The 10,699-nt window shown below is 57.4% G+C and overlaps 3 protein-coding genes across 4 annotated transcripts; all 3 read right to left on the reverse strand.

Moving 5' to 3' along the window:
* Positions 1-4: 4 nt before the first annotated feature.
* Positions 5-4,333, reverse strand: SPEM3 (SPEM family member 3). The gene is made up of 3 exons (XM_086359188.1): positions 4,184-4,333; positions 3,978-4,035; positions 5-3,859 (listed from the first exon to the last, which is right to left on the reverse strand). The coding sequence occupies exons 1-3, from the start codon at positions 4,319-4,321 to the stop codon at positions 18-20; spliced, it is 4,038 nt and encodes a 1,345-aa protein (XP_086215314.1). The 5' UTR covers positions 4,322-4,333; the 3' UTR covers positions 5-17.
* Positions 4,334-4,990: 657 nt separating this feature from the next.
* SPEM2 (SPEM family member 2) lies at positions 4,991-6,917 on the reverse strand. The gene is made up of 3 exons (XM_086359189.1): positions 6,717-6,917; positions 6,494-6,551; positions 4,991-6,356 (listed from the first exon to the last, which is right to left on the reverse strand). The coding sequence occupies exons 1-3, from the start codon at positions 6,852-6,854 to the stop codon at positions 5,059-5,061; spliced, it is 1,494 nt and encodes a 497-aa protein (XP_086215315.1). The 5' UTR covers positions 6,855-6,917; the 3' UTR covers positions 4,991-5,058.
* A 2,342-nt stretch (positions 6,918-9,259) lies between these two features.
* Positions 9,260-10,573, reverse strand: SPEM1 (spermatid maturation 1). 2 transcript variants are annotated; one of them, XM_086359248.1, is made up of 2 exons: positions 10,227-10,573; positions 9,260-10,027 (listed from the first exon to the last, which is right to left on the reverse strand). In XM_086359248.1, exon 2 carries the CDS (start codon positions 9,945-9,947, stop codon positions 9,288-9,290), a length of 660 nt encoding a protein of 219 aa, XP_086215374.1. In that variant the 5' UTR covers positions 9,948-10,027; positions 10,227-10,573; the 3' UTR covers positions 9,260-9,287. The 2 variants fall into 2 exon arrangements, with proteins under 2 accessions (XP_086215374.1, XP_086215375.1); XM_086359249.1 differs by having other exon boundaries at positions 9,260-10,071; positions 10,227-10,284.
* Positions 10,574-10,699: the final 126 nt, after the last annotated feature.

Here is a 10,699-nt window from a genome sequence, read left to right on the forward strand (position 1 = left end):
ACACTTCTCTTGCCTTTTTATTCTTTATGCACATTGGTCCCCTCTTTTTCTAAGTTTCTCATCACACACTGATATCCCCACGCCTTGGCCATCTCTGGTGAGTTGTTGGATATCTCTTGGTGAATGCGCCTGGGAGACAACGCTTCGCACTTGTCCCTGCCTGCTCCCAACTGTCTCTGGCGGGCATCAAAGACCACGTGCCCTACCCGGGTGCCTGACCCTGGGCAGTGGGGCTTCCAGTTGGTTTGGGGAGGCATAGACATCTGGCGATAGTTCTGGGAGGCTGCAGGAGCTGTGTCCACGGGGCGGTACACCCAGTCTTGGCTGCCTGCTCGCCGGGAGGGTGGTTGCAGCTCTATCAGCACAGGCACCTCTGAGAAGGTTTGTCGATTATTGTAGACCTCCTGGGCCTTGGCGGGGGAGGAGGGCTGGCTAGGTGGGACAGAAGCCCCTGGAACATGCTGCCCGGCATCATGCCTTTGAGGAATCTTCTGAGATATAAATGACTTTGGGGTCTGAAGTGGGCCCAAAACTTGGACACAGTCAGTTCCCAGAGGGTTCTTGTGGAGGACAGGATTGGGGACAAAGTGCGAGTCCTCTTGGAGGCTTGATCCCTTGATAAAGTCCTGAGTCTTGGAGAAGCCAGAGTCTTGAGTAAGGGCTGGACCCTTCTGGGGGCCAGGATGTTGAATAACTCCTGGGTACTTGTGGAGGTTAGGGTTGTAGCAATGTTCTGGGCTCCTGTGAAGTTTAGCATCTTGGGGAACATCACATCTTTTGACTTCGGTGACATGGGTAAGGCCCAGATTCTTATGGAGGTCAGAATCTTGAGTAAGGTCTTGGCTCTTGTAAACTCCAGAATCTTGAGTAAGGCCTGGATTGTTGTAGTCTCCTGAGTCCTTATAGAGGCCAGGGGTTTGCACAAAGCCTGGGTTCTTATGGGGACCAGATTCCTGGGTAAGGCCTGAGTTCTGGTTGACTCCAGGGTCTTGGACAAAGCATGGACTCTTCTGTGGTTCAGAATCTTGGGTAAAGCCTAGACTCCTGGACACTCCTGGATCTTGGGCATTACCTCTACTCTTGTAACATCCAGAATCTTGAGAAGGGTGTGGGATACTATGGAGGCCAGTTTTTTGGGAGAGCTCTTGACTTCTATAGAAGTTTTGTTCTAGATTTCTACAGACTCCAGAGTCATGCCTAAAGCCTGAGCTCCTCTGAATGTCAGAAGTTTGAAGAAATGGTGTGATCTTGTGGAGACCAGAAGGTTGGGTGAGATATGGGCTTCTAAAGAAACTTCCCTCTTGAGTAGAACTTAAACTCTGGGAGCAAGAATCTTGTGTAATGACTGAATCCTTGTGAAAGTCAGAGTCTTGGGAAAGGCTTGGATTCTTGCAGAGATAAGGATCTTGGGTAAAGCCTGGGCTCTTGTGGAGGCCTGGGTCTTGAGCAAGGCCTGGGCTCTTGTGGAGGCCTGGGTCTTGAGTAAAGCCTGGGCTCTTGTGGAGGCCTGGGTCTTGAGTAAAGCCTGGGCTCTTGTGGAGGCCTGGGTCTTGGGTAAAGCCTGGGCTCTTGTGGAGGCCTGGGTCTTGGGTAAAGCCTGGGCTCTTGTGGAGGCCTGGGTCTTGGGTAAAGCCTGGGCTCTTGTGGAGGCCTGGGTCTTGGGTAAAGCCTGGGCTCTTGTGGAGGCCTGGGTCTTGGGTAAAGCCTGGGCTCTTGTGGAGGCCTGGGTCTTGGGTAAAGCCTGGGCTCTTGTGGAGGCCTGGGTCTTGGGTAAAGCCTGGGCTCTTGTGGAGGCCTGAGTCTTGGGTAAAGACTGGACACTTGTGGAGGCCTGGATTTTGAGCAAGGCCTGGGCTCTTGTGGAGGCCTGAGTCTTGGGTAAAGACTGGACACTTGTGGAGGCCTGGATTTTGAGCAAGGCCTGGGCTCTTGTGGAAGCCTGGGTCTTGAGTAAAGCCTGGGTTCATGTGGAGGTTTGGATTCGGGGTAAGCTCTGGCTTTCTGGGAACTCTAGTGTCTTCTGAAGGGCCTGGGATCTTCTGGAGACCATGGTCTTGGTTGAGGCCTAGATTCTCATGAAGTTCAGGGGGCTGGGGCTGGTTTTGGGTTTGGGAAGTAGTGGAGAACTGGGGAGGGATGGGACCCTGGGAAGAGAGGACAGACTGAGGAGACTTGGAGGTTGGGGGAAATTTGGGGGTCTGTACTAAGGTGGAGGGCTTCTGGTGGTTGCTGTGTTGATGAACAACAAAGGATCTGGGAGAAATGAGAGGCAGAGAAAGAGTGCAGGGTGGAGGCACAGTACTCATTGAGTTCTGGGTACTGGTTGGAACATGGAAGCAAGGTTGATAAGGGGTAGCATCTTTGGAGTACACCAGGAATTTGGGGTAGACTGGAGTCTGGGAGTCCGTGTTTTGCTTCTCAGAGCTGTAAGGGTGGAAACTGCAGTAAGGGAAGGTCTTGGGCTGCACAGATTCATCCTTGACATCATTTGAAAGCTTCCATTCCATGTTCCCCAACTCCAGGTAACCCAATATGGATCCTGTGAAGGGCTTGGCACTGTCCTCACTACTTTGCTTCAATGTTTGCTCAGCTGTACCAGAGCTTACCAGGCCATGCCCCTCTTGGAGCCTGGAGAGTGTACCTAAGTCCTTTATGGAATACCCAGAGTTCTGAGGGGCACGTACATGGAATAAGTTCTGCTTTACCCTGCGAGCATCATAAACCACATGGCCAGTGGAGAGGCCTTGGCTGAAGGCAGACAAAGTAGAGGGAATAGAAGTTAGGATGGAGGAAGTGGGTGTGGAAGGGACTGGAGTGGTCGGCAGGGCCATGACCAGTGCAGGGACAGCGGTTGTGGCAGACATGGGGACAGGGGCTGGTGTAGGGGCTGGAGCAGAAGTAGCAGCCTGGGCAGAAGCTGGGGGAGGGATTGGAGCAGAAGATGGGGGAGGGGCTGGAGCAGAAGTTGGGGGAGGGGCTGGGGCAGAAGTTGGGGGAGGGACTGGAACAGAAGCTGGGGGAGGGGCTGGGGGAGGGACTGGGGCAGAAGCTGGGGGAGGGACTGGGGCAGAAGCTGAGGGAGGGACTGGGGCAGAAGCTGGGGGAGGGATCAGAGTTTGGGCATGGGTATAGGTTAGATGAGCATGGGTCAGCGTGTGGGTAAGCGTGTGGCCCTCGCACTGGGCTGGGCCCTGTGAGGGGGCCAGGTCCAGGGTATAGGCTGAGGTGTGCTCCGGACCACAGACCTGGGCAGAGTTGTGCTCAGGGCCAAGGACTAGGGAGTCAGTCTCGGCCTGAGGTGGGGCATGCTCAGGGGGATAAATGGGGGTGTGGGTCTGGGTCTGGGCTGGGCTGGGCTCAGGGGGGTGGGCTGGGGAGAAGGTCTGGGCCTTGGTAGGAGCATGCCCAGGAGACTGGACCGGGGAGTGGGTCTGGGCCTGGGCTGGGTCATGGTCTGGGGTCTTAGTCTTGCTCTCTTGGGGCAGGCGCAGTGGAACCATGTCCACCTTGCTCATCCTACGGAACTTGGAAGATGTCTCCGGCTTAGAGTAGAAGGTGGCTTGGGCCTTTAAGGCTGTGATCTGAGGGTCCTCCCCAGCTCCCATCAGCCCCTCCTTCCACAGTCCCCATGGCACCTCCACGGGAGCTCCGACATGTCCACACTGAGGCGACATCCAGCAGCACTTAGAAGCCTTCTCATCGTTCGTGTCTGGTATCCAGGAGTCCAGGTGGTTAGGGTGCCCGAGCAGGAAGCTTGGGCGGCGGTGGAAGCGGGGCGGAACTCTTGAGCACGGGTTCTTGGGATCCACGGAGCAACGCACGCACATGGGATGGCCGCCTGCATAGCTGGATTGCTTGTCTGCAGGGAGAGGCGAGATGTGACCAAGCCTGGGTCCCTGAGGGGCTAAGGGTGGGGACGGGGATAGAAGAAAGGGAACAGGTCCATGTCCCCGGAGCCCACGCCGGGGCCCACTCACCTCTGGGGAAAAAATGACGGAAAAGAGTCCGCAAGGAGTTCTTCAGGTGTTTCCAGAGCTGAGGGAAGCAGAGGAGGGGAGAGTCCGGGAGCAGGGTGAGCCCTGAAGTCCAATCCTTGTCTGGCCACACCCCAACAGCCCTCCCACCTAAGCCCCTTTGAGACCCCAAGGCTCCCCCAACACTGCTGCCCAGATCCTGCCCTGACCAGAGTCACCACATTGATCCCCACGTTGAGCAAGATGAAGCTGCCCAGGATCAGAAGAATTGAGTCTCCTAGGTCCTGGCACTTTCTGGGGTTGGTGCCAGAGCACGCTTGGGCTCCGTGGTAGCTTCGCTCACCCATGGCTGGGGGTCCCAGGGCTACCTGGGCCCCCTGGCCCCCACATACTCACTAGGAGCCAGACTCCTCTGGTGGGGGAGGGGGAGAAGGACTGCGTCATAATGGGGAGGTGGGTGGGGTCACAATGAGGGAGGAGGAGAATAAAGAGGGCCAAGAGTGGCATTCCCTGGTAACTGGGGTCAGGCAGGGCCCCAGAGGCCAGCACACCTCTCCTCAAGCCATCAATCCTTCCCTCACAGCCCACTGAGTCACTCATTCAAACCACACATTCCATCTCCTTGGCCTCTCCTGAGACAAGGAAGACCCCTGGCATCAGAACCCTGGGGAAGGCCTGGCTGGAGTCCAGAGCCTTGGCCTTCTTCATGCTCTTCACTGGGTGTGGACTTGGATCTGTTCAGATGGGGACCCTCCCACTTCGGAAGCAGCTTCTTATATGAGCTTTGGGGACAGGGACAGCTGAGAACACAGTAGGTGCCCAGAGACCAGTGGTTTGGAGTCTGCACCTGCAAATCTACTTCGTTCATAATATAAGCCTAGGAGGGGCCTGCTGGCAGGACTGTGGCCACTAAGCCAAAGGCACCCTCAGGCCAAGAAGGAGACACTGGCTTCAGGAAGCCAAGGGCAGGGACCCAGGCTGAAGGAGCGGTGCTTCCAAGCCACAGACCACCAGCGTTTCCTGGACTCTTGATCTTTATTCCCTTCTCCATGCCCTGCCCCCCACTGCCCCCACTGGCTGCCGGTCAATGAATTTTCCCAGTCCGGCTTCTATGCAGAGAGGGCCTGGAGGCCGAGTTGGAAGGTGGCAGCGAGTTGGCTCGCGCCCTGCTCTCCTGCACCTGCCGCTTCAGCTCCAGGCTGTCGTACACCTGGTAGCTGGCATTGCCCCCTGGGTTCCGGCTGAGTGGCATAAAGGTGGGCTGGGGCGGCTCTGTAGCCTGGACTTCGGGCAGGGGCTGGGAGGAGCGGAGGAGCAGAGCTGAGCTGGGAGCCGGGGCCCGCTGGTACGAGGCCTCGCCCAGCACAGTGAGGGAGGTGGAGGTGGTCAGAGGGTGCCTAGTGGGCAGTGTCTCAGTCCACTCGGCTGCCCGGCGCCGGACCTCATGCGGATCCCGGGAGTAGTTCAAGTGTCCCGTGGAGGGGTTGGGGCTGCGGTTGGGCTGGCCGTGAGCATGGCCGATGAGGCTCCGTCGGTGGACCTGTGGGGAGTAGTGCTCTCGGGCTTCGGGCCGGGAGCCCCGGGTCAACAGGGCAGAGGGAGGCTCAGAAGCCTCCAGACCACGTCGCCGCTGATCCCAGTTGTCATACAGGAGCTGGCCCCTTGAGGGGTAAGGGCTGTGCCCTGCAGGGACCCATGAGGGGTTGGGGGGCAGCCGTCGGGGGGGCGGTGGAGACGAGGTCCACTGGTCAACCTCCACATTGCCCCAGGTGTGGGATGGTGAGCAGAGGGGCCCGAAGGACTGCAGCCTGAGCTCAGACTTGGCCTCCACACGCTTGGGCAGGCGGCGCAGCTCAGGTGACAGGTAGAGAGAAGGTGGCGGCAGGCTGGCCAGGATCCCACCCTGGCGGCCCCAGAGCCCCACGCTGGAGGGCAGGCCCATCCGTTGGTAGAGCCCTCCCCAGCCCCCCCTCGGGTACTTGGGGAGTGGGAAGGCAAGGTCTTCGTCCTCCTCCAGGTAGGAGTCCAGGTCCTCCCGATCAAAGGAGGGCCTCGCCCGCAGCTGTGACATCTTGTGGCTGTGACGTGGCCTACCGAAGACCGAGCAACTGTAGGGGAATTGTTTGCGGTTCTTCGACCTCCGCTGGTGGCTGCAGGGGCGGCTTCGGCTGCGGCCCTGGCAGCGAGGTTGGTGGCGGTGAGGGTGGCGGCTGCGGCTTCGGCTGCGGCTTCGGCTGTGGGGGCGGCGGTAGGAGGAAGAGGAGCAGTGAGTGGGCCTGGCCATCTTCACTTCTACAGGGTCCAGGGTACAGTGGACGTGGACGTCTTTGGCCTTGGCTGGAGGATATTTGGGGGAACTTTCACAAGCCTGCAAGATTTCATCTAGGAGAGGCAAGAGAGTCTGTGAGGGCCTGGCAACTGTCAGAAGATTTCAGGGTCAGGGAACGATTGGGACCTGGGTTTCTGGTGTCTTGGGAGTGGCAGGGGCCAGATGCCCCCTACCTGTCTTCCATACTTACTTTTCTGATTAATCCAACAGATGCTGTTGTCTAAGACATTCTGGAGCCTGTGCCACATCTAGGGGTGGAGTGGGATGGGTGGAGTGGGAATGAAGGCCAGGCTCTCCCTACTCACCATTCCAAGCCCACCCCAGCCAAGACCATTTCTGCAGGCGCAAGTGCCAGCTGCTGGCTCCCACCCTCAGCCCTCTTCACCCCCAGGGTGTCCCCAACCATCACTGACCATAGTTGCTACGTTGATCCCGATGTTGACAAGAATGACAAGCCCCAGCAGCAGGAGCAGGAAGTCCTCCACATCCTGGGTACTTTCTTGGTGTTGATGGCAGCACCCCAGGTTGTCAGACCAGAGCTGATTTTCCATGGTGGGGGGGTCCTAGGGCCACCTGGGCCACCCGCCCCCCCCCCACCAGCCCTGACCCACACTGCACTCATGGTGGGACCTGGGATACCTACCAGCAGGTGAGGGAGCTCGGTCACAATGAGGCATGTTGCAGGGAGTCACAATGCAGAGGTGGCACGTCTTTCATCCACTCAGCTGGCTCTTGATGTGGCTATCTTTGCCCTTGGCTCCCACTAATGGAGCCCAGCCCCCAGAGTTCAGTGTGACCTTCTGTCTTTGTAGGGGCTGGCTTAACTCGATTTGAAAATGTAACTACAGTGCGCAGACAGTCTTCATAGGGACTGAGCCATGCATAAAGGATTTCCTCCATTTCATTGAGATATGGCAATTTATAGCCCACTGGGACTCCCTACCCACACCTGCTTGCAGCGTGCAGCTAGGGTGTTTAGATGGATGGGTGACAGTAAGAGTCCACTCTGGGGTCACCCCACTGCACCATTCCCTCCCAGTTCTGCCAATTTCCCTGTCATAAGCCCTCTAGCACCCACCATGGCCATCCCTTCCTGGCCAGGGATTGCAGTCTTTGCTGTTGGTGATCACTGAGCCAACCGGCCCCTTTACTTCAGAGCATGAGGTTGCTGCCTTTGCTAGAGACCACCCCTCAACCATGGTTTCTCTCCTTCCTAACCAATTGCTCTCCCACTGAGTCACCCCTCCAACTTGAAAAAGGATTAGTTGCTATCTTAAGAAAACCACATGAAATTCACAAAACACAAACTTTGGATGTACTTGTTGATATGACAAAAGGAATCTATGATTTAAACTGGGTTCATTGCTGTGATCTAAGAAAGTGGTGGAGAAGGTGATGGCACCCCACTCCAGTACTCTTGCCTGGAAAATCCCATGGACAGAGGAGCCTGGTAGGCTGCAGTCCATGGGGTCGCTAGGAGTTGGACATGACTGAGCGACTTCACTTTCACTTTTCACTTCATGCATTGGAGAAGGAAATGGCAACCCACTCTAGTGTTCTTGCCTGGAGAATCCTAGGGACAGCGGAGCCTGGTGGGCTGCCGTCTCTGGGGTCGTACAGAGTCGGACACAACTGAAGCGACTTAGCAGCAGCAGCAAGAAAGTGGTACTGAGGGGACCTCAGGTCATTCTGTTTGTACAATGAACAACTTAGCAGAAAGAGAGGAACAAGGAAGTCCCTGGAGGTCCAATGGTTAGGACTCTGCACTTTCATTGCCAAGGGCCTGGGTTCAGTCCCTGATCAGCCTGGTAGGCTGCAGTCCATGGGATTTTCCAGGCAAGAGTACTGGAGTGGGTTGCCATTGCCTTCTCTAGGTCAGGGAACTAAGATCCCACAAACTGCACTGTGTGGTCAAAAAGAGAGGGGAAAAGATAGAGGAACACCCAGCTGGCATTTCCCATCCAGCCTCCAAACATATAGTAGGTGTTCAAAATAGATCCACTTAGTGGAGTCAGTTTAAAATGATCAATAATGTTGGTCAAAGGAAAATGGCAGAGAAGCGAGGTGATTCATAAAAGGCCTATCTGCTCACATTCCAGGAACCCATCTGGTATGGAAGGTGAGGTCTAGTCCTTCAGCCTGGTTCCTTGTTCACAAGTTGAGCATGTGTTGGTGATCCTAACTGTCTAGAAGTAGGTAGGGCCTGGGTTTCTCAGATGTCCAGTGGATGGAATATTCTGATGAGTTTCCATGGGTAACTGAAGAAGATGGGAGACTCTGATGGGCCAAGCTGACTCAGAAGCAAAGGGGATCTACCTGTGGGAGCAGAGGCTGGAGGATCTGAGGCCATGAAGTTGATCCTTATAGTCGATATGACCGTAAGTCACGTGATCTCTCTGAGCCCGTCTCATTTGTGACATGGAGATGCTGAGCAGAGGCATGAGGTCACAGAGGGCCACAGCGTCCTCAGTATTTTATCACTGCTCCAAGCCTGCTCGAGGGTACAGGAGCTTTGGGTTCTGACAGGGGAACTGTGAGGGCCGGGGTATCCTCACTCTCAGCCATCCCTCCCCAAAGAGTCCAGGGCTTAAGAGGGACGACGCCTCACCTGTAGCTGCAGCCTGAACCTGGGCTCTGGCAAGAGCCAGACCTCTTGAGGAGGTGGAGCCATGGAATGAGGGTCTCCCCTCAAGTGCAGTACTGCTGGGGATAGGGAGTGGGATTTGGGGGGTGCTTCCCCGAACACTAAAGAAAATGGAGCAGAGGCAGGCAGGAGCCTGGGAACCAAGAAAGGCCTGGGAAAAGGCTGAGGACAGGGCCTGGGGCCAAGAGGTTGATGAGGGGCCTCAGGGCTCTCTAGGCCCTGTTGCCAGGGAGATCATTTCCTTAGTAACCAAGCTTCTGGGTGCTGTGTGGGCCCTGGCACCACCCTCCACACACACCACCACAATCCACCTCCTCTCTTTTTTTTATTCTTCTCCCAGTCACCTCTCTGTCAGGGAACGGTATACCCAGTCCTTTCTCGTCCCCTCAGCTGTGCTGGATCCAGAGGCCAGAGGGTAACAGTGAGACAGGGCCTCCACCTCCCTGGTCAGCTCCCGCAGCCGCCGCCTCACATCCCTGGCATCGTAGGCGACGCGCCCTGAGGAGCGGCGCCGGGGGATGTCCGGGACATTGGCCGGGCCCAGGATGGGTGGCTCGGCTGGTGCGCACTGCTCCTGTTCTGCCTGGGCCCCTGCCCCTGCCCCCCCTCCACTGTTCTTGTGGCTCAGGATCTGAGGGCTGGGGAGTGGGGGATTCACAGGGTACACGTAGGCCTCTAGGCCCAGATCAGACTGCATCTCTCTCTTGAGGGGCCTTCCCTCTATAGTCTGCTGGAAGCGGATGGTCTGGGTCGGAGGCTCCAACGTGTCCTGGGCCCAGGGAGTCCAGAACCTCTGGGCAGTCTGTAAACCCTCCCAATCCTCAGGGTAGTCCCAGTTGTGGGAGCAGGCCGCTGTGTGCTGATGTGGGGGCTTCTCGTCATCATCGTCGTCAGTGTCAGGGGCCCAGGCCACCGGGCGGCGGGCACGGCGCGATGAAGAGCCTCGACGGTGACGGCGGCGAGTGGGTGGGGGGGTCACCGTCATCTTCACAGCGTCCATGGTGCATCGTAGGTGGACTGCTGGAGAGCTATGCTTTGAGGGCTGGGTCTGCTTCCCAGGTGAGCGTAACTTAGAAGCTTCTGTGGATCGAGGAGAGGTGAGAGGCTGGTGGGGAGCCTGGCTCCTACAGGGATGGAGAGGCAGGGTGCAGGAAGAGAAGCTGCGTAGTTATGGAGTCTGAGAGGGAGAGCGGGAGGGGAAGGGGCCAGCTTAAGGACAGGGACAGAATACTCGATTTCTGCCCTTCCCATGCCCCCCCCGTCCCCATCCTCCACTTACCTTTCTCACAAATAACACGGAACACTTGGTGTAAGAAGCCACGGAGTCTGCGCCAGAGCTAGGTGAGGAAGGACACAGTGACCCCAGATAGGCCCTGGCCATCGGGCCTGCCCCCCAGCCGTCCTGCCAGCACCCTCCCGCCCGGGCCCACCCTGACCAGCGTCACCATGTTGATGCCAATGTTAATGCAAATGATAAGGCCCAGCAGCAGCAGGATGGAGTTGCCCAGGTCCTGGCAGCTGTTGGTGTTAGGGTTGTGATACGAGGCCCACCCGGGCCGTGGCCGCTCAGCCATGGCCATGGGGGTCCCTAGGGCCACCAGGGCCCCTAGGCCCCCAGCCCACTGTGCCCACAGTATCCACCAGCCCACCTTCCTGTCCCCTGGGGTAAACGGGTCACAATGGTGTGGGGCTATCCCTCACAATGTGCCAAGAGAGTCCTGGGCCCAGGTTTGAGCCTCCAGCCTGGGCCAG

Source organism: Bos grunniens, chromosome 19 (assembly GCF_055505025.1).
Source record: "Bos grunniens cultivar Pamir isolate PY7600 chromosome 19, Bosgru_T2T1.0, whole genome shotgun sequence".
NCBI classification, from domain to species: domain Eukaryota; kingdom Metazoa; phylum Chordata; class Mammalia; order Artiodactyla; family Bovidae; genus Bos; species Bos grunniens.